The sequence below is a fragment of the Vidua macroura genome, chromosome 4, assembly GCF_024509145.1.
Source record: "Vidua macroura isolate BioBank_ID:100142 chromosome 4, ASM2450914v1, whole genome shotgun sequence".
NCBI classification, from domain to species: Eukaryota; Metazoa; Chordata; class Aves; order Passeriformes; family Viduidae; genus Vidua; species Vidua macroura.
In genome coordinates, this window is record NC_071574.1 from 60,959,485 (window position 1) to 60,978,646 (window position 19,162).

The 19,162-nt window shown below is 35.1% G+C and overlaps 1 protein-coding gene across 2 annotated transcripts in view; it reads right to left on the reverse strand.

The window, feature by feature from the left end:
* STX18 (syntaxin 18) overlaps window positions 1–19,162 on the reverse strand; it is a 59,048-nt gene that overhangs the window by 13,695 nt on the left and 26,191 nt on the right. Inside the window, exons 2-5 of one of the 2 annotated variants that reach the window (XM_053975319.1) lie at window positions 11,321–11,388; window positions 1,721–1,836; window positions 537–614; window positions 367–433 (exon numbers count right to left, since the gene is read on the reverse strand). In XM_053975319.1, the coding sequence (XP_053831294.1) occupies window positions 367–433; window positions 537–614; window positions 1,721–1,836; window positions 11,321–11,388 (329 nt within the window). Of the gene's footprint in view, window positions 1–366; window positions 434–536; window positions 615–1,720; window positions 1,837–5,359; window positions 5,482–11,320; window positions 11,389–19,162 lie in introns of those variants that run through there. The other variant, XM_053975320.1, reaches the window with a different exon arrangement.

The window sequence follows — 19,162 nt, forward strand, 5'->3', positions numbered from 1 at the left end:
TCTCAAGTAGTATTTATTAACAACACAGTCATTTGTTTAGCAGAAAGATAGGACCTTTGAAAAAAAGCAAAAAAAAAAAAATTGGTGAATTTGTTGAAGTCAAATAGGTTTATTAATCCACATTTTACTGATTTGGCGCCTTTATCCTTTACCTAAATGAGAACTACAACACTGTAATGGCACTCTGCCACTTTACTTCACGTGCCTGAAGTGTAAAGAGCCCTGGAATGTACCTGTTGCAGAAGTTGTTCATCCAACCACAAACTTACATTAAAACAATCTCCTTAGAATTAAACATGAACAATGGTTTTGTTGAATGTCCTACAAGTAAAAGGCACAGTTAAACTCTTTTTTGACACTACTCACAGTCTCTTCTTATCTATCACTCGCTTAACTCGGATGGCTCTTTGTTCAGAATACAGCTTGCACACCCCTGTTCAAGACAGCAGTAAACAAAATTTCAGGTTAAAAGAGCAAGATTCCTTTCTTGGAAAATGCAATCATCCATTTGTAACTATTCAGTAAATACTAAGTACTTTTTAAGTAATCTTCAATGAAGTCCAAGACAGCTGTTCTGTGCTCCTTCACCTGAGCAGACTGGACACCCTTGTGTGCTGAAATACAAAAGAAAAATATAAACCAATCTTTTAACTTTTTACTGAATTCCACAACAGTTTGTACTTTCAGTTGATATGCAAGTTATATAAAAGCCTAGTCACATTTTATATGTGTTATATATTAGTATTTCTTTTAAACACAGCTATATTTAAATATAGATTCTCTAAAACAGCAAGTCATTACAACAAATCAAGAACTGAAAATAACTAGTGTCCTATAGCATTTTTATATATGCCACAGAGTTTTATTATGTGAAATAAATTCTAAACAGGAACAGGTGGCATCTAGATAAAAACAGCAAAATAGATCTAGAGGTTTAACTTGCTTAAATTATTCAACTTGTTCAAATTTTCTGGTGTACAGACTATGTGGAGATTTTGGGGATTTATTGTGTCAAACATCCTTTTAATTCACATATATAGATATTTTTCATCTTTATACTATGAGTTCTCATGCATGACTGACATTCAATAATTCTCAATAATAATACAACTATGTTTAGATGGCATTTTAAAGCTGATGAAAATCTTTTGTGTATCAATAAAATACAGAGATGCAGCAAGTCAGCTTGAAAATGGTAACACAGAAACGGTCTCTCTACGACTTTCACAAGATAGTGTAATAAAGGTATGACCCCATATTCAAGTTGTCAAAAACACTTTTAATCTACCAGGACTCTGTTAAAGTTATTTGATTATCTCTAACTTGGAAGTATTATACATATAATACCTTACAGGTAGACAAGCTAGTAAAAGACAAACATCCAATCTAGAGAGCTTTGCTTTAGGCCTCTATGCCACAGTGCTGAATTACTACTCAAGTACCAAATATTTAAGACTCTTTTTTACACTTGTTAACTGGTGTATTTGAACACATAAACAAAATTCTATGCTGTAGCTTCTCTTTCCACTATCATTAAAGAAAATGGAATTACAGTACTAATCAGCCAATGGGATTACACCAATGCAAACAAAAAGGCAAACAGACTTCCTCCATCTTTTTCCTAAAGCAGTTAAGATTCACCAATATTCACCAACATTCAGCATTACTTTAGCCTTCATCAAGAGCTAGAAAAAAACATGTAAGAGCTGCTTTAGTTTACCTTCTGTTCTGAGCTGATGAATGGCATCAGCACACGTTCTCATGAACACCTGGGCATCTTGATCTATCTGGTCACGCTCTGTATCCGTCATACTCACATACTCAGACATAATATGGCTGAGAAACAAGACAAACTTGTCACTTAAAAAATCCAAAACATAAAATCCACAAGCGCACACCTTAGACCTTCTTGCAACTCACCATCTGTGTGAGAACTTTTCTGCAACAATGATTTTCACAGAAAAAGTAATAAAAAGTACAGTAACTACCACTGATAAAAACGCCACTCCTATAAAATTGGGAGGCTTTTTTTTAGAACACTTTTACTAGGAAAGTATATAGAAAAAGCAGTATCTCCTATCATCTTGTACATAACCAAACACAGCAGATAAGAAGAAAATACAGCTAGAAAATATATCATTGTCCTTGGTATTTATTCCAGTGAAGTGTCCTAAAAACACAAAACCAATTAAGATAAATGAATAGCTCAAATACTGAAATAAGTACAAAATAAAGGAATTTTCATTATCTTAAATACAGCGCTTCATTTTTAAAGTAGCTCTACTATGAAACTGTAAATTCAAACTAGAGGAAGAATACTGGAAAATAATGCACAATTATAATATCAAATTGACTGCAGTATTTATTGAAACCTGTTCCAATTGTTTATTTCCATTTTAGATTATATATTATGCATTTAGTATTTTCTAATGCTATTAATATATCTTTTTGTTGCTAAATTAATAAAAATGGAGGCCTATCCTTAAAATATTAATTCACTGTAGGTAACCAGCAGAAAAGCATACTGTATAAAGGTATTTAACAGTGTTTCCACAGCCATAGGTGATAGGATAAAAATCTGCTGCAACAAAAAAAATTCATCTTGGGTTTCCTGGTGATGTAGTGATCACAGCCTATTATATCTTCTCTTTAAAAAAGTAAAGAAAATCTTAACTTATACCTGCATTTGAAATTATTTTTTTATATGTGAAAATTTCCTCATGTGTAATGCAAGTACATTATTGCAGTAATACAAGTAAAAAGAGAAGATCTTCAATATTTAGCCTGATATCCTTAGAGATCTCTTACACACTTCAATGCAATAATGGCAAAGCTCCCCTGTGTCTGCTGCAATCCTGGCCACAGGAAAGCCCACAACCAGTTCACACAACCCTGTCTCATCAGCTCATCCCACACAAACCCAGCAGCTCCCTCCTGCATCATCAATGTACTGCAAGCACAGGCCCAGATCTCCTCCACAAAGCTTTACGTATATTCTGCAATCTTGGAGTATTATACCAAAATCTCCTCATACCCATCCCACATTTTACATAAAAAACCAGCATATTGTTCATCTGACTTGAAAATTAGTTTCTGCTTATTGGGCAGCTAGTACATAAGCACAGATTAGCAAGCAAATAGTAAGACAAACTAATTAGAAGTAATATTCTATATTTTACATGTTTGTTTCTAAAACTGCCATGTATTTGACATCTAAATATCAGGGCTTTTTCCCCCTCTGTTTAAAACTACTCTAAATGTCATAAAATTATTCTTTATTCCTTAGTAGTGTTTCCATTTATAATTCTAAGCATGTGCAAAGCCAGGAAATCCATTCCTACGTCCATCTCCATACAGGCCAAGACAGAAGGGGACCATTAAGACCATCTGGTATGGCATAATTCATAATATCATTCAGTGAGCTCAGTCTAGAGAGTTACTTGAGCATTTTAGGGCACACAGATTTAGGTGGGAAATAAGGATGAAGTAACAGCTGTATGACAGCTCCTTGACGAAAAAACCCCACTATTCTATTTCAGATTACAATAAAAAATTCTGGCTGGTCTGCTATTGAACAGGATATAAGATTCCTGTGTTTATATGTCCAGCTTCTTGTACCCCTCCCAGCTTTGTAGTATTTGCAGAGCTCTATGCTTTCCATGCACTTTTTAACATAAGAGGGTAAAATAAAGATTACAAAATGCAAACCAGAATTTTCTTTTAAATCAGACTTAGAAGTAAATATGAAAAAACTTGCCTCAAGCACACTTCATTTTTTACTTACAGTTTAACTAGTGGTAGTGTAGTGATACACTGAGGATAATTGCAACAGCTTTTTAACTTTGGGAAGTTGTTAAGTTACTTTTCCTAGTTGCTGATAGAAAAACAGGGTAGATTAAATTCTTAAATAGTAGTTTCACAGCTTCAAAGCTAATAAAATGCAGCTTAATCCAGTAAACAAGAAACAGAATACTTTTCCTTTTGTAACTGCTTACAGCTTACATAGCGTCTGGTACCAGTGCTTTTGAACATGAGCTGGTCAAGCCACTCACAGAGAAGGATACCTGAAACACAACCTCCTTGGGAAGGCAAGAATGGAGTCATACAATCACATCCCATTATGTCAGAACACATATGGCATCCACTAGTACTAACAGGGTACTGAAGTCCCCACCGCACTCCCCAGTAAATCTGCACACGGAGATTATACTGAAAATCTATTTAATCACCATCCTCTACCGGAAGAGGAACCATTCATTAAAATAAATCAGGCCAAAGAAAACCAAAACCACATAAAAACATCAAACAAAAAACAACAGAACAGAAAAAAATCCAGCTGTGTCTTGTAGGTCAGAGACACAAATGCATGCTCAGAAGTGCACTGGCAGTATCACAGCAGTGGACTGTTCCATCACTAAATCAAGAAGGGCCAAGCGAATCAGGTTTTTTAGAAGCAATCAGAATAATTAGCAAGATATGCACAGAAAATGAATGGAGAAAGGAGGAAAAGAAGTTCCTCTGGATTTTCTTCCTTGCCAACACGAGAAAACTTCATAAGAAACTTAGGCTAGAAGGCAACTCAGTTTATTTGTGATTTTTAACAGTGGGTGAAGAGTACAATGAACACAGTGACCATCAAGTAGGCAGATTTCATCAGTGTAGAAAAATGAGTAGGTCAAATTGCAGAGAAAATGCAAACTTAAAAAGGAAAAGAAAATAATTCAGATTAACTAGTAGTTTTCATACAGAAATTACATTATAATTTGCAATTCTGTCCTTGATGAAAAGGAAGAGTAGGCAATACAGTGAGAGATCAACTGAGCTTTGTTGAGCTCAAACAGAAAGATCAGAATACAAAGTGCAAATTAGTTCTGATTTCTGTTGACAAGTCTAAGGAAACACAGAATGCAGTGACACACTCAGAAAAGGATCAAGTGTAGGATGAGGCACAATTGGGAAGGGATGCTAGTCATAACATGAGATCGCTCTGCAAACATTACTGTAAGAAACACTTAAGAATGTGGCCTTGACTTGTTACTCAACAGAGAAATAAAATTATATGCAGGGTATGAATTAATTCTAGATGTTTATTGCTTTGTCTTTTTTTTTTTTTTTTTTTTTTTTCACTAACTTTCATCATGAATGTCACTTGAAAGCTGCAGTTACTATTCCTTTTAGCTTACTGCTTCTAAATAATCTGGGCCAAATTTAATACCTCTGTCATTTTAGAAAGATCATAATTCTTTGCTGATATTATCATTAGCAATTGCAACTGTCAGATAATGTATTAGTGAACAGGCTGCTGAGTGAACTGTATGAGAGAGAGAGCTACATGAACCAGGTCATAGCACAAGTGTACCTGAAGGTGCAGTGGCTCCTGGTGAAGTGCATATCCATCCTATCTGTGTGACAAAGCTGTGCTCTTGAACGGAACTAACCAACTTCCAAAAAGCCCAGGGCGTATGCACATTCATATAGTGTGCAGAGACAGGAGACCCAGCCCTGGAATAAAATGGGAAATACATCAAAAGACAAGATGTATCCTCACTGCCAAGAACTAGGAGAGAATAAGCAAATGACAGATTGACGAAGACAAAGGTCAGCAACTATCTTTGAAAAAAGGGTTAAAGGGACAAAAAAAGCGCAAAAGACTTGTAGACCTCTCAGTCTAGAAAAGTACAGGAATAAATAAATAATATTTAAGCACTCAGGAAAGAACAAAAAGATTACCAGTACCCAGGATGTATCAATAGTACATCATAAGCAGTGTAATTTACTGCTGGGATGCAATAACAGGTCTTATGGATGGATGAAAAGCAGTCACTGCTATATTTTTGTGTGGCTCTTGTTATCATCTCACGTAACATTCTCACCAGTGAATAAATGAATTAGAAGAATAGATGACTTAGAAGAAATAAGCACCACATGAATGTGAAACTGCAAAGTTGAACTTGGGGGTAGTTATACACCAAAACGGAAAGAAACACTGAGTTGTGTTTCACAGGACTTTGTCCTAAATCTGATGCTATTTAATACTTTCATTAATAACCCAGCAGAATGGAATATATACTTACTAAACTTTCATAGTCATAAAGTTAAACAAATTAAAACTGTATCAAGAGAACAAGACTTCAATTCCAAACAATACTGCCTGGAGAAATGACACGAAAAAATTGAATAAGGAATAGTCAGAATCTGAACCCACAGAGAATGGGGAACAACTGATTAGGGAACAGTTCCTCAGAAAGTCATCTGGGATCATATTGGATCATAAACCAAACACAACAACAACATACTGTTGCATAAAAAGTCATCATTACAATGGGCCACATTATTCTAGTAACATGGATATGGAAACAAGAAAAAGCAGAATGAGAATACGAAATCTTCACTAAAATAAATATTTAAAAGCAAGCAAAACACTAGTCATTCACTTTTTGGATGTTTCAGCCATGGTCCTTTCAGCCTAACATTTCTGTGGTTCTATTTTTCTGGCAAAGCACAAGGAAGCAAAGCTGATGTTAGGTTAGCTTCTGGAATTAGTAATTCTGCTGGTACATAAAATCTTCTGCTTACTAATCCAATAAAGGTAACAAATCAAGAAGAAAATTTTGATTTTCCTCCAACAGTGTATTACAAAAGAGAAAGAAGCAATAAGCAGAAACAAATCAGTTGTAAAATAGTAGAGATATGTCCAACTTACCACCTGCAGATATTGTCTAGCAAATCCATACGGAAATGCTAGCCATGTGTTAAGCGCCCATACGAGTCTTAACTGCAAATACAGCAGTCATATTCTTCCCTTTGCGCATCTAGTATATTTTAAATTGTTTGATTTCTTACTCAGCTAAGTTTTATGCATTTTCATTTACTGCCTTTTTCCATCCAAATGCTGTCTGACATAAATCCAAGCTAAAAGGTCCTCGATTCAAATGACAAAACATTCCACATTTTTTATATAGGTCTTTTAATTCTGTGTGGAAGCCTCAGCTACTAGAATAGGCAATACAGGCATACCTGAATTAGCATTTTCTGTTTTGTAAAATATTGCTGGGATATTCCAGAATGCTACTACGAAAAATTACTATTTCTGAAATGTGATATATGAATTTAGTGTAACTAAAAAAAGAAAAAAAGAAGATAAATAATTTGAAAATAACTCCCTGGAGAACAGAAAAATATACTCCTCCAGGAAGAAAATCTTTACAGATCATCTACACGTTTTACTACCTCAATACAACAGAGCAAGCCTTACTTCTTGTAAAAATGTGACTAAGTGAAGAAGAAAATGCAGCCTGGCATTGTACAGGAGTCAGTAAAACACTATTTTTAGTGTCTTTTAATGACTACTTCTTTTATTGTTAAATACAAGGAAATGCTCTCCACACAACGCTGTGTAAGCATTCAATAATTTTCTATTAAGCAGCAAATTATGTAACTGATTTATTGCCTTGAAACAGAGAAATGCTTAAGACAGATAAATGCTAGGGCAGGAGGCATAATTACTGGGCACTAACATTATTTTTAAAACAGAAAGATGATTTGTTAATAATTTTTCCAGGCATATTATTTGCAATTAACAACAAATGTTCAACACTTAACTGCACAGAAGGACTACAGAAGCATGTAATGAAGATACATCAAAAGCCACCCATGCAGCTTTTCTGGTGGAAAAAGTGACATTTCTATTCAGAAGTCATCTACACTACACTGATCAACTATGTAAGTATCTCCGCAGTTGCAAAACACAATTAATGAGATGTCCAATAATCCCAGATGGAAAGCTCTTCTCTCAGTTATTTTTCTTTTAAGTATGAGGTAGGTGTTCTGTGAAAAAAATCTAGAAATCTCTCAATTCCTTTCCAGTGTCTCATTAAAACAGTAGGAATAATGACTGGTCTTTAAGCTGCCCAAACCTTGAAAGATCCTTCAGAGAAACTGAAGGCTGTGAAGGAATCCAAGAGGATTATTTCAAATTTCCAGGTGTTAGGGTACTACAGCTGGTTTCTTGAAGTATATTTAACACAAACATAGGAATTGTCTTGGTGGTTCAGTGATCAAAAACATGAAGGAGCTCGTGATGAAAAGCAAAGGCACAAGTTGTCCACAGATGAGACATCAGACAAGTTACCAAAGACTGAAGATGAGATCTCTCCTAGCACAGTGTAAAAAGCACTGTAGGAAAGCATTATAGCAAAGGGACTGAGAGGAACAATACAGAATGTATAGCAGTCAATATACTAAAAATGGGACCTCATCTGAAAGCCTCATCTGAAAGGACTTATTGCTCAATAAGAAAAAATGGAAAAGTGCCCACATCTTGTTAACAACTTCAGGACTCAAGAGTCCCTTCTTCTCCTTTCCAGAAAGAGTGATCAACTTGTGTGCACTAGTTTTGCTCACAGTAGAATGAATTTTCTTCCCAGCAGCAAGTACAGGGTTTGCTTTTTGGATGTGTGATGGAAGCAGTGCTGATAACTCTGGGATGTTTTTGTTATTGCTGGGCAGTGCTTACACAGAGCCAAGGTCTTTCCTCTGCATCCCACTCCACCAGTGAGGAGGCTGTGGGTGCACAAGGAACTGGGAGGGGACACATCCAGGACAGCTGACCCCAACTGACCACAGGGATGTTCCAGATCATATGGCTTCATGCTCTGCTGAAGCTGGGGAAAGAAAAGAGGGAGGGAGAGGACATTTGGAGTGATGGCATTTGTCTTCCCAAGTCACTGTTACATGTGATGGAGCCCTGCTTTCCTGGGGATGGCTGAACACCTGCCTGCCCATGGTAAACAAATTCCTTGCTTTGCTTGAACACCTGCCTGCCCATGGTAAACAAATTCCTTGCTTTGCTTGGGTATGTGGCTTTTTCTTTCACTATTAAACTCACTTTATCTCAACCCATAAGTTTTCTCACTTTTACTCATCTGATTCTCTCCCCATCCCATTAAGGGGGCAGAGAGTGAGTGGCTCTGTAGGGCCGAGCTGCCAGCTGGGGTTAAAACAATGACAAAGAAGTCCTTATCACAGAAGGCAAAAACCCTACATGTAAGAGAAAAGAAATAAATCCTAATAAACAGGAGAGGATAAAGGTGCAGTGGCCTGTAAACCAGCAAACTTAGATCACTACATCAAGAATTTAATGTGTTTTGCCACTTAGATATTTTGTAGGTAATGGCCAAATCAAGAAGAAAGTAAATGAATAAGCAATTATTCATTTACTTTAAGTCATTTTAGGTATTTCAGTTAAGTAATTAAAGTTTGATAAAATAGGTCAGGGCCTTGCTTTCAAATAACCACTCTTCCAACTGACTTTCTCATTGCTAAAAATTTTCCTCTAAAAATGAATTAAAGACATACCCTCTGTAGCAGGATATTTCACGTATGCCAAAAATAAAGACTCCATTATTAAAGAATTCATAGCCTTCAAAGGTAAGGTCAAAGAAGCAATCAAGAACCTGGTTGTAACACAATAAAGTTTTAAAAGGCACACAATAATACAACTTGGTAACTCAAAAGCTCAATTTCACCAACATATTGTGCTATAGTTGGGAAAACAAACCAGCAGGACTGACAAAATACAGAGTAATAATTTTCTTAATGAAATTTGACATCTCCTACATAAATTTCAGCACAGCCTTTCAGTATTAAATTTTTCAAAAATTGTCCCCATTACTTAAGTATTGAAGAGTTGTTAACTGCTGCCTTGAGTGAGTGAGGCATTTGCTAAGACTGCAAGACTGACAGCATGGATGCTGTGATGCTCTTTGCATCCATGAAGTAGAACAGCACAAGTAATCTAATATGGAATTTGTCAAATTAAACAAAAGCAATTTAAGTCTGACCATTAAGAACAAAATCAACTGCAATCATAGATGAGATCTGCAGGATTATTTCAAGGTTTAATAAAGCAAATGACACTTCTTTCCTCTCCTTAATGAACACTTGGGTGGGGGGAAAGGAAGGTAAAAAGCACTGAGAAATACCATGATAACTTGTTGCAACTTGTTGACAAAAAGAACATTAAAGACTTCTGGCAAACAAAATAACCTGGGCACATCTTTACTCAAACCACTTCCATTTTATGCACACTACTGTTAATAAAATACAAATACTACCCAAAATTTAACTGCTACTGACTGCTCTTACTGGTATTATTTGTAGTTTCTCAACCTCTGCATGTACATAAAGTTTTCACACAGTACATGTAGTTTTGTCAGCATTAAATTGCTGGCTCCACCTAGCGTTGTTCATGCCCTATTTCTACAGGCATTGAAAAGCAGAGAGCCAGTCATAACACGGAGCTGAGCACTACTTCTGCTTGCTCCTTGGAAACAGCATCCCTGATCCACCTCACACACAGAACTGTGTACACCTCGAGCAGCATTTTCACCAGCACGGACTGAACAGCTCCCACGGCCTCTCACTTATAAAAGAAGCCATCTTCATTTTTTGTTTTGTCTTCAAAATAACAAAATACAGCTTTTAAACTCTTGTGGAGACAAAAAAGGGTGCCAGAAGTCTCCTGATAACTTACTCAGAACACACTTTGATTCCACTGATGAGGTAGTATTGCTGTTACTGTGACAGACCCTTTCAGGATTAGAGTTGTTTCTCAGAAAAACTGTTCCTCCAACATGGACTGAGCCTAAGGAATAGCAGCTGGCTCATCTATTTTTATTGTCTTTCCCTGGGGAAAGGGTATCTGTCTGGATAGCTCTTCTATTTGGTACCTAGGAAGCTTTTAACCCAAAATGATTTTAGGCAGCATTTTATCTACCTTGACTGAAGAAACAGCTCAGCTTTAGTCAGGGCTGTGTCAGAACTGGACCGCAGACAAGGCTGATTCACCCAGTTTTCATGTAACAAAGTTTCACTACAAAGCAAATTTTACATTCCTCAAGTGCTACAATGATTTGTACTCAGTTACCTAAAACACAGGCTTCACTACCATTTAGATCTTTTGATAACTTGACTTAGTATCTGCAGACCAAAAGATACTATGTTTTTCTTACAAACACCAACTTGTAAATTTGTATTTTAATCTTCTAAAAATTCTACTACTAAAGTTACCAACAAGTAAACAGATACAGCAGTTTTGAATCATCTTCATATTCTGATCCTCATTTTATTCACGTGCCTTGTTTTCTTGTGACAGCACTATTCCTCCATCTTATTCCTCCATCTGGTTCACAGTAAGCCAATTAATAACAATCTCTGTTTTAGTTTTAGTCTATAGGTTTTAAAGGTCTTCACTTTATAAGCATTAAAATAAAAAATAAGAGATAATAGATAAACACATTTAAACACAGTGCACACTTACCTGTAAGCATTAATGTAATCCTTTCTGTGTTGCAGAAGAAAATCTTTCAGCTTTCCAATATGAGAAATCTAAATGAATAGAAATCATAATTAAATTTCAGATTATTTTATATTTGAAGTTCAGTATTCCACACTTCAAACATTAATTCATAACTTTCTTATTCTATAACTAAACAGAATAATAAAATTTACTCTTTTCTACTAGAATTTTCACATTTTCCAAGCAGTCAATACAAAACAATAATCTAAACCAGATCTGCTGTATGAAGGTCCAGCTTGGAGAAGAGTAGTAAAAATTCATGTCTTCTTCCCAAAAAACATAAACTAAACAGTAAATATAACTATAAAGTTAAACATTAAAAATATTAAACATGGTAACATAAAACATTATCTAAACTGTCAATCAGAATTTAATGACTCCAGAATTTAATATACACTCTGGAAATGAATTAATTTTGGAAGACCACATAAGAAATTTTTTAACTCTTTACTGATCAGATATACATATTCAAGTCCAGCTATCAAAACTTGTACGGCAAGGAACCGACTCTCCCCTTCTACTTTTGCCCTAATACAGTGACCAGTTTGTGCCCAAATTAACGTTATATCTCTACTATCTGATAATCATGAGCAAGCTTTACCAGATCATACATCCCAATCTAATTTCCATTTCTGAATTTCCACCTCACTCTGGATAACTTTTACTATAAATCACTTTATTTTCTTTTTTTTAAGAAATCTTTACAATGATCTTTTGGAAAGCCAAAAAAAAAAATCGGAAACAACTTTTTAAAACTTCAGTCTAATTTAAAAGATTTGGTATAGCAGAAGATGCTGCTTATTTTAGAGAATGGAGGAACTACAGAAGTGTAGTTCACCAGAGAAATGAGAAGACATGATGGGGAGGGGGAAAAGGGAAGAGAATTCTATACATTAGCAGTATATATTTTCCGAGGCAACTTTTAAAACAATATTCTCAAATACTGATTAATAATTCAGTGTAAACAAAGCATGCAAGGCATTTTACAAAACAGAAGTTGTTTTCAGTTACAATAAATACGGTTTACTCCATGTATCTGGGAAAAAGTATCAGAAACTGTTCTAGTGTTAAAATCCCATTTTCATGCAAATGATCTTTGCAATTAAACAAACAAAAAACCCACAGAGAAAGAACACAGAATAGTTTGGATAAATAGAAGATTAATTCCTCCAATTTTTTTTTTCAAAAGCAGTGCTTTGAAAAAAAGTGCAAGGAAAAAATGCACTTAGTAAGACCACAGTAATTTGTACAACTCAGGAAAAGTGTTTCCTTATGCAAATAAGTAAGTCTCCATTTCCATATTATTATTATTTGCTCTGTTTCAGTTTTACTATAATGCATCATATTGGATAAGGATTTTCCCAGTTTTCAAGTCTCAAGTTTTTTGCGTGATTATCACAAGAAATTTCATCCCATTCATAGCAAAATGAGTTCTGTCAGTACCTTCAGGAGTTTCCCAAAGTGTGTTAGCACCATTATACACAGCAAGAAGGGAAATACTGCAATTTCTACAAGACCAATGAGGCACAAAGAGTAAGCAAAACCATTCTACAGATGTTTCTTCTCATCACCACTTGAACTTATTATTTGTACAGTAATCTCTTTCTCAGCTCAGACTTGGTATGTCATCAAATTTGCTGAATAGATGAATCAAGCTTGACTATGAAAGCAAAACATCTAAAACAGTTATACAGTGTTCCAGTGGAACAATAATTCTTAATAGGCAGAAAGAAAGTACTACAGAGGACAAAACAAACGTAAAATAAGAAACATTCCAAAACATTTACATTAATGCACGAGAAAATACTAAACTAGAATATAGGTAAGCAAAATTTTGTAAGCAATAAATCTTAATATTACTGCAATAGTTACAATTTAGGAGTGATTAACAAGCAGAAAGAATCAGAATGACAAGCAAGAGCACTGTCTTACAGTAATTAATTCATCTAGTCACAAAGAGCATTCTATTTAGGCTAAAATTGTCATCATGTGTTTGAATTGCACTGACCCCACTTTGCCTCTCCTTCATTTGTAAAGCTATTTTCATGAATTTAGAATGACACCATTATGCCCATACTCACATCGAGCTCTTAGTTCCCAAGATTTGCATCAGAAGTGAGACTTCTTGTTTTAGTTTCTCTTGAATTCTAACAGCATCTTCTGCAATCCTGCACTGCAGATATTTCTTTCACCTTTTGTTACCATGTACTACTGGCATCGCTTTGAATTCAATTTGTCATAACCATATGAAAAAATAAACTTTTTTAATTAAAAAGATCTCACTAGTATTAAAGGGAGGGAATGCTAATTTTATTTTACAAAATTGATTGATTTTCTGTATGATGCTTGAACTTTTGTAGACACAAAATAACCCTCATTATACAAACACAAATCTTGAAGATATCTCCAGGGTCATCAACTTGCAATTATTTTGGTGCTATCAGAGGCCCACCATATACTCTTCACAAAGTTATCAAGCTTCAGCCTAAAGGGAATAAAGCTTCTCCCTATTACAACTGAGTGGCTTTATTAGAATCCTATTGCTCTTATTACTGTCAAATTATTGCCTAATTTCCAGGTTTACTGATTACCAACTTCTATACATCTCTTCTTGCTTCAGGATGGTCATTTCCCTTAAAAGTTCTATTTCCCTGCATGTGTGTTTGACTTTACTGTCAGTAATTAATTCCTTCTATCTATCTATCTATCTATCTATCTATCTATCTATCTATCTATCTATCTATCGTTTGTAGCCCAGACAAATAATCCCAAGCTTTTATTTCCTTCTTATTAAACAGTTCTGAAGTTGCAGAACCCACAGCTTTCCTCTGCATTTGTTCCAGTTTGTATCCATCCATTTCCAATGCAAAGTACTAGAAAGCCATTCCGTGGTGTTGGTTACTTTGTAACTATTTCTGCTGGAAACACCTTTTTTTTCTACTATTTTTTCTATATCCCAATGTGTATCTTGCTTTTACCCCACTGGTCTATAGCTTTTTCCTTATTAATTTAGTCTAGAGTCCATGACTAAACCATTCCTCATTTATATTCCAAATGCATGACAAATCCACATTTTTGCTAATTTTATTTTTATTAAAACAGCTGAAAAATATTTTAACTTTAGGAGGGTATTAATACCATTAGCAACCCACTGTGAACTTGGCCAAACCTAACTTTATCTCTGTAAAAAAAGTCTTCCCTTCTTGCAACGGTTTTCTTGGCTAGTCTGTCTTTCTTACTCTGTTTTTCACTGCCTCTGGGATAAATTTTTGTATCTTCTCTTAATTAATCTTTCAAGTACTAGAATTCTTTTAAATTCTAGTAGAATTTTAAATCCCACTTGCATTTCAGCACACCCATTTTTCCACTCCATTTACCCATCCATCATAACTGCAGCTTCCAATTTGCTCTACATGCCTGTTTTCAAAACATTTTTACCACCAGATGACACAGGTGTCAAAAGGATAGATGAGAGCAATTTGAAGAAGAACAAACACATCTGAGTATGGGCCCCTCATCATAGTTCTCATTCTTTGCATCTGGAAATTTACTTCTTTCTTCTCCCAAAGTCTGCAGCAGAGAAATAAGCCTTTCCTTCAACCCTGAAATAAAGAAATTATTTCCTTCCTTCTCCCCCACCCCCATAGAGATAGGAGGGCTTAAAGAAAAGCCCTTCATAGTTGCAGCACTTTTGCACTACATAACAACTAAACTTAAATGGAAGAACACTGCTGAATTTCCCGATAACTGACATTTCTAAGGGAATCAGGGAATAAAATACCTTTCCTCACAATACTGTGAGCACCAGTTACATCATTACAGCAACACCATCTTCTTGAGCTTCTGTGCACTTCCAGAATATGGAGGGTTATGTTCCTTCTAACAATGAAGAGTACTTGGGAAACTCCAGGCTCTCCCTCTTCTCTTCCCATTCCCACTCATACTCCCTTGAGGGTCAATATCACACACCAAAACACTGAAATTACTTTTTTTTCAAAATTAATCTTCTGGAAAGAATTAGCTTCTTTCATTTCAGCTCCCCAAATACCTGTATCAGCACAAGGCAGGACAGGAGCTGAACAGCACCAATAGGGAACTTCCTACAAGATGCATCTGCTATGACTGGATAAAGTATATTTAATTACAACCTAAAAAATTCAACATGATAACCTCTTACACTCAGGTACTGAATCTGGAAACTCCAGGTGTTATTTAAAAACTCAAGGCTGTACTTCCAATCATGAAAACTCAATTGATTCTCAACAGTGAAGCAGCAGCAGTTTGCCACTATGTGGCAAACAAAAGCATCAACATCATGCAAGTGAAAAATGCTAAAAATTCACATTAAAGCCTGTAACATGACTTTTAAAAAGTTACTTTAAGTTCCAGTTTGAGCCTCACTGTAAACTGTCTCTTTAACACATATATCTGTGTTTTGTTGCCAATACAGATTTTTTTAAACAACTCTTATTAAAACATAAAAGCAATTATTGCATCTAATGCAGGTCCGACACAAAAGGAAGCTGTGAATGGCTGCCATCTGCTACCACAGGTGGCATGCACAGCTCTATTTATACTTGGGGCCTGCACTAGAAATGGTAGATGTTCCTCTGTTCAGAGATTTTTCTAATGATTTCAGAGCAGGCTAAGTTATTTAAAAAGATAAGAAACAGGAAAGCATTGCCTCCAAAGCAGCATCTTGATGAGACGCAGAGGCTTTAGAACCAAGACGCTGATTAGGCTTCCTTCAGTCTCTTAGCAATACATACAGCATTTCTTTCCACTCCCAACAAAGAATTGATCACTCATGAAACAGTAGGGTCCAATTTGCATGCGTTTAACCCACTGCAAGAAGCAGCAGCATTGTTTACGATTAAAATGATTGGAGTAGGTTCCCGTGACATATTGTACAGAGAATTCAACCATGCTGAATAGTCATTTTCATTGAACAAATATAGCGTTTTATCAAATTTACTCTTCCATCACAACAATACACAACTATTTCCTACCATATAAAACTGTTACACTTCGCGCTGTATTGCCACTCTGAATTTTTTAAAAGGTGTACTTTGTTACAGAAACTTTAAAAATTACTTTAAACCAAAACATAATAGAAAGGCTTTTGTAGAAGTTGTGAGAGACATGGTATTTACTGTTGATTCAGCAGCACTAACAAGCACTACTGACTATAGTGCCACACTATCCCTAAAAACTGGGGAAAAATACCCTAAAGAAAATTTTACATTTAATTTTCCAATATGTTTGCAAAATATTATCTCCAATATCTCACCTAAATAGATTTCATCTATAGATTCATTAAAAGGTGACTATATTCTACAAGCCCCTTGGCGAGAAGTGTAAAATTTAAGATTGTTATAATATTAATATACAAACACCTATCATGTTTTCAATTCCAAACATATAGTCAAGCTGAACAAACCCATTGCCTATTTCAAGAGAAATTCTGAATTTCAGTAAGACATCAGCTTATGAACAGGAACTGCATGTTTCTGACCAAAAAAAGTACTGTCTCAGTACTAGGAGGAGATACAGTAATTAGTGTAAGAACATAAACTTGTTTTTCCAATGTCTAAGCATATAAAAAAAGTAATACAAAAAAAAAAAAAGAAAAAAGAAAATTTTCCATGGTTAGTGCATGTAATGAAGGTAAGTGTTTTCAGAAGTCTGGAGTAAAACCCTAAACAGAACAGATACTATAAATGGAAGCAAAATTTATATTAAATACATTTTAAAATAAGAGCTTCAGTTCTTACCTAAACTATTACAGTTGAAAACGAGTCAGAAATGTTTTGATGCAGAAATTACTCCTATAGAGAACCTTTTCAGTACAAACTACCTTTGGCTTAGATGAACTTTTTAAAAATACAACACAGGACAGGCCAGGTTCCACACTGGTTATATTTTATCTAGGTTATATTTTAAGCACTGTCAGCCCATTGAATCAACACAGGCTCTTGCTGGATGTTGCTAAGAACTGACAAGATTTTTGTTTTTAAAGTACTGTTACTTGTATTCTACATTTCAGAACTGGAACCTTCAAAAGAGGAAATTATACAATTCGCTGGTACAGTGAAATGTGACAGAGATAAAACTAATTAAATTAAACCAAAGTTTGAATCAGGAGCCAGAACTCTGAATTGAATGGTGTGAAGATTGTTCTTTAAAGGATCTGGTGGCGAGTTCCCAGCACGCCGTGAGGTGGAGCTGTGCCCCCAGGATTGACGCAGGAACGCGCTGGCTGCCTCCTCGCGTCGGCCGAGCCGGTTTGCAGCTGATTTGTCTCTTGAGGGGATACATTTGGTTTAGGTTTCCCCAGCAAATGTGAAAGTTTCTAAAATAGGTCACGCAGATCAATTGCTCTCGTAATCTGAGACCCAAAAGAGCAAATAATATCTAAACTGTGGCGTGGGGGTGGCCCGGAGCTGGAAGTGGGGAGACAGCCAGCCTGGCTACCTCTAATCTCAGGAAAATTGTGACTTTGTTGAGTTTCTGCTTTACATCAGCATATATGTTACAGCAACAGCAACGGGCAGAGGAACATTTTTTATTGTGTTTTATTAGTAGTCTTGCATCTGAAGCAAAGGAATTAACCAAGAATGGGGGGGTCATGTAACAAAATGTGTAGTATATGGGAAAATAATATTCAAAACTGAATTAACTGAATTAAAAGCCATGAAAAGGAGGAGTGAAGCTACTTGAAACTTCAAGGTAAAGATGTTACAATTTTTTAAAAATATTTTTACAAAATTTTTAATATTATTAGTATTTTTCCAATTTAAAACAACACTTTTTTATATAAAAAGAAAGCAAAATTTTAAGGAATCATTGCAGAAGATTTCATTAGTCATTATGGAATATTGGAAGTTAAAGCCTGTCTGCAGAATACCATAGGCAGTATTTGGTGCACATTAACAAAGTGATTAAGAAACCTTTAAACTGCAGTAAGAAGCAAAGCCAATTTCCTGACACCTGGTCTGGTGTAGAAAACACTTCATTTTGCTTAATATCAAACTGTCAAAAAGGAAAAAGTAAAAAAGCACTATCTTGTACATTAAAACAAACAAAAAACCCCAGTTGGCTCTAAACCATTTTTCAAATTTTGGGTTTTTTTATTTCTTGTCTTACTTAACATATTTTTATATATACTGTCTGTGGTTCAAAAATTGTCTCATTGATTTATGCTACTGTCAGTTTACATTTAAATACTTTGCCTCTAAAGCACACTTTAGATCTGCATTTTGTTATTTTTATTTTTTATTAATTGTTAATTACCCACAATGGAAGATTTGGTAGTCAATAACTGACGATCAGCCTAAAAGTCTCACATTTCATCTCACTACGCTTTCCATAAAAATAATCCAGAGTTAGTATAAGATTTAGTCAAATATATCTAGAAAAAATTATTCTTGCAATTTTGTGACACAACTGCTAACATCTGTCATTCAAGACTCTTCTAATAAGAGTCAAACAAAATTAAGAACCAAGAGCTCAAAAACTCCAGTTCCCCACTGACCACAATAAAGACTAAAAGTACCCAGTATTGTCACTGCATGAAGGTTTCACTGTAGTGTTATTTGGTGATAAGGCTGATAAATGTTTTAAAAACGTATACGCTATTGACAGCAAACTCCACCTGTATAGAAAAATTACTTTGAAGTCACTGATTTTTTTTTTCTTTTTTTTTTAGGAAAATTATCCTCAAATATATTGTATAACCTTAAAACTGTTTTTAATGCTTTGTACTTCAGAAGGGAGTATGCATTTGTAAACAGAAGGGAAAAA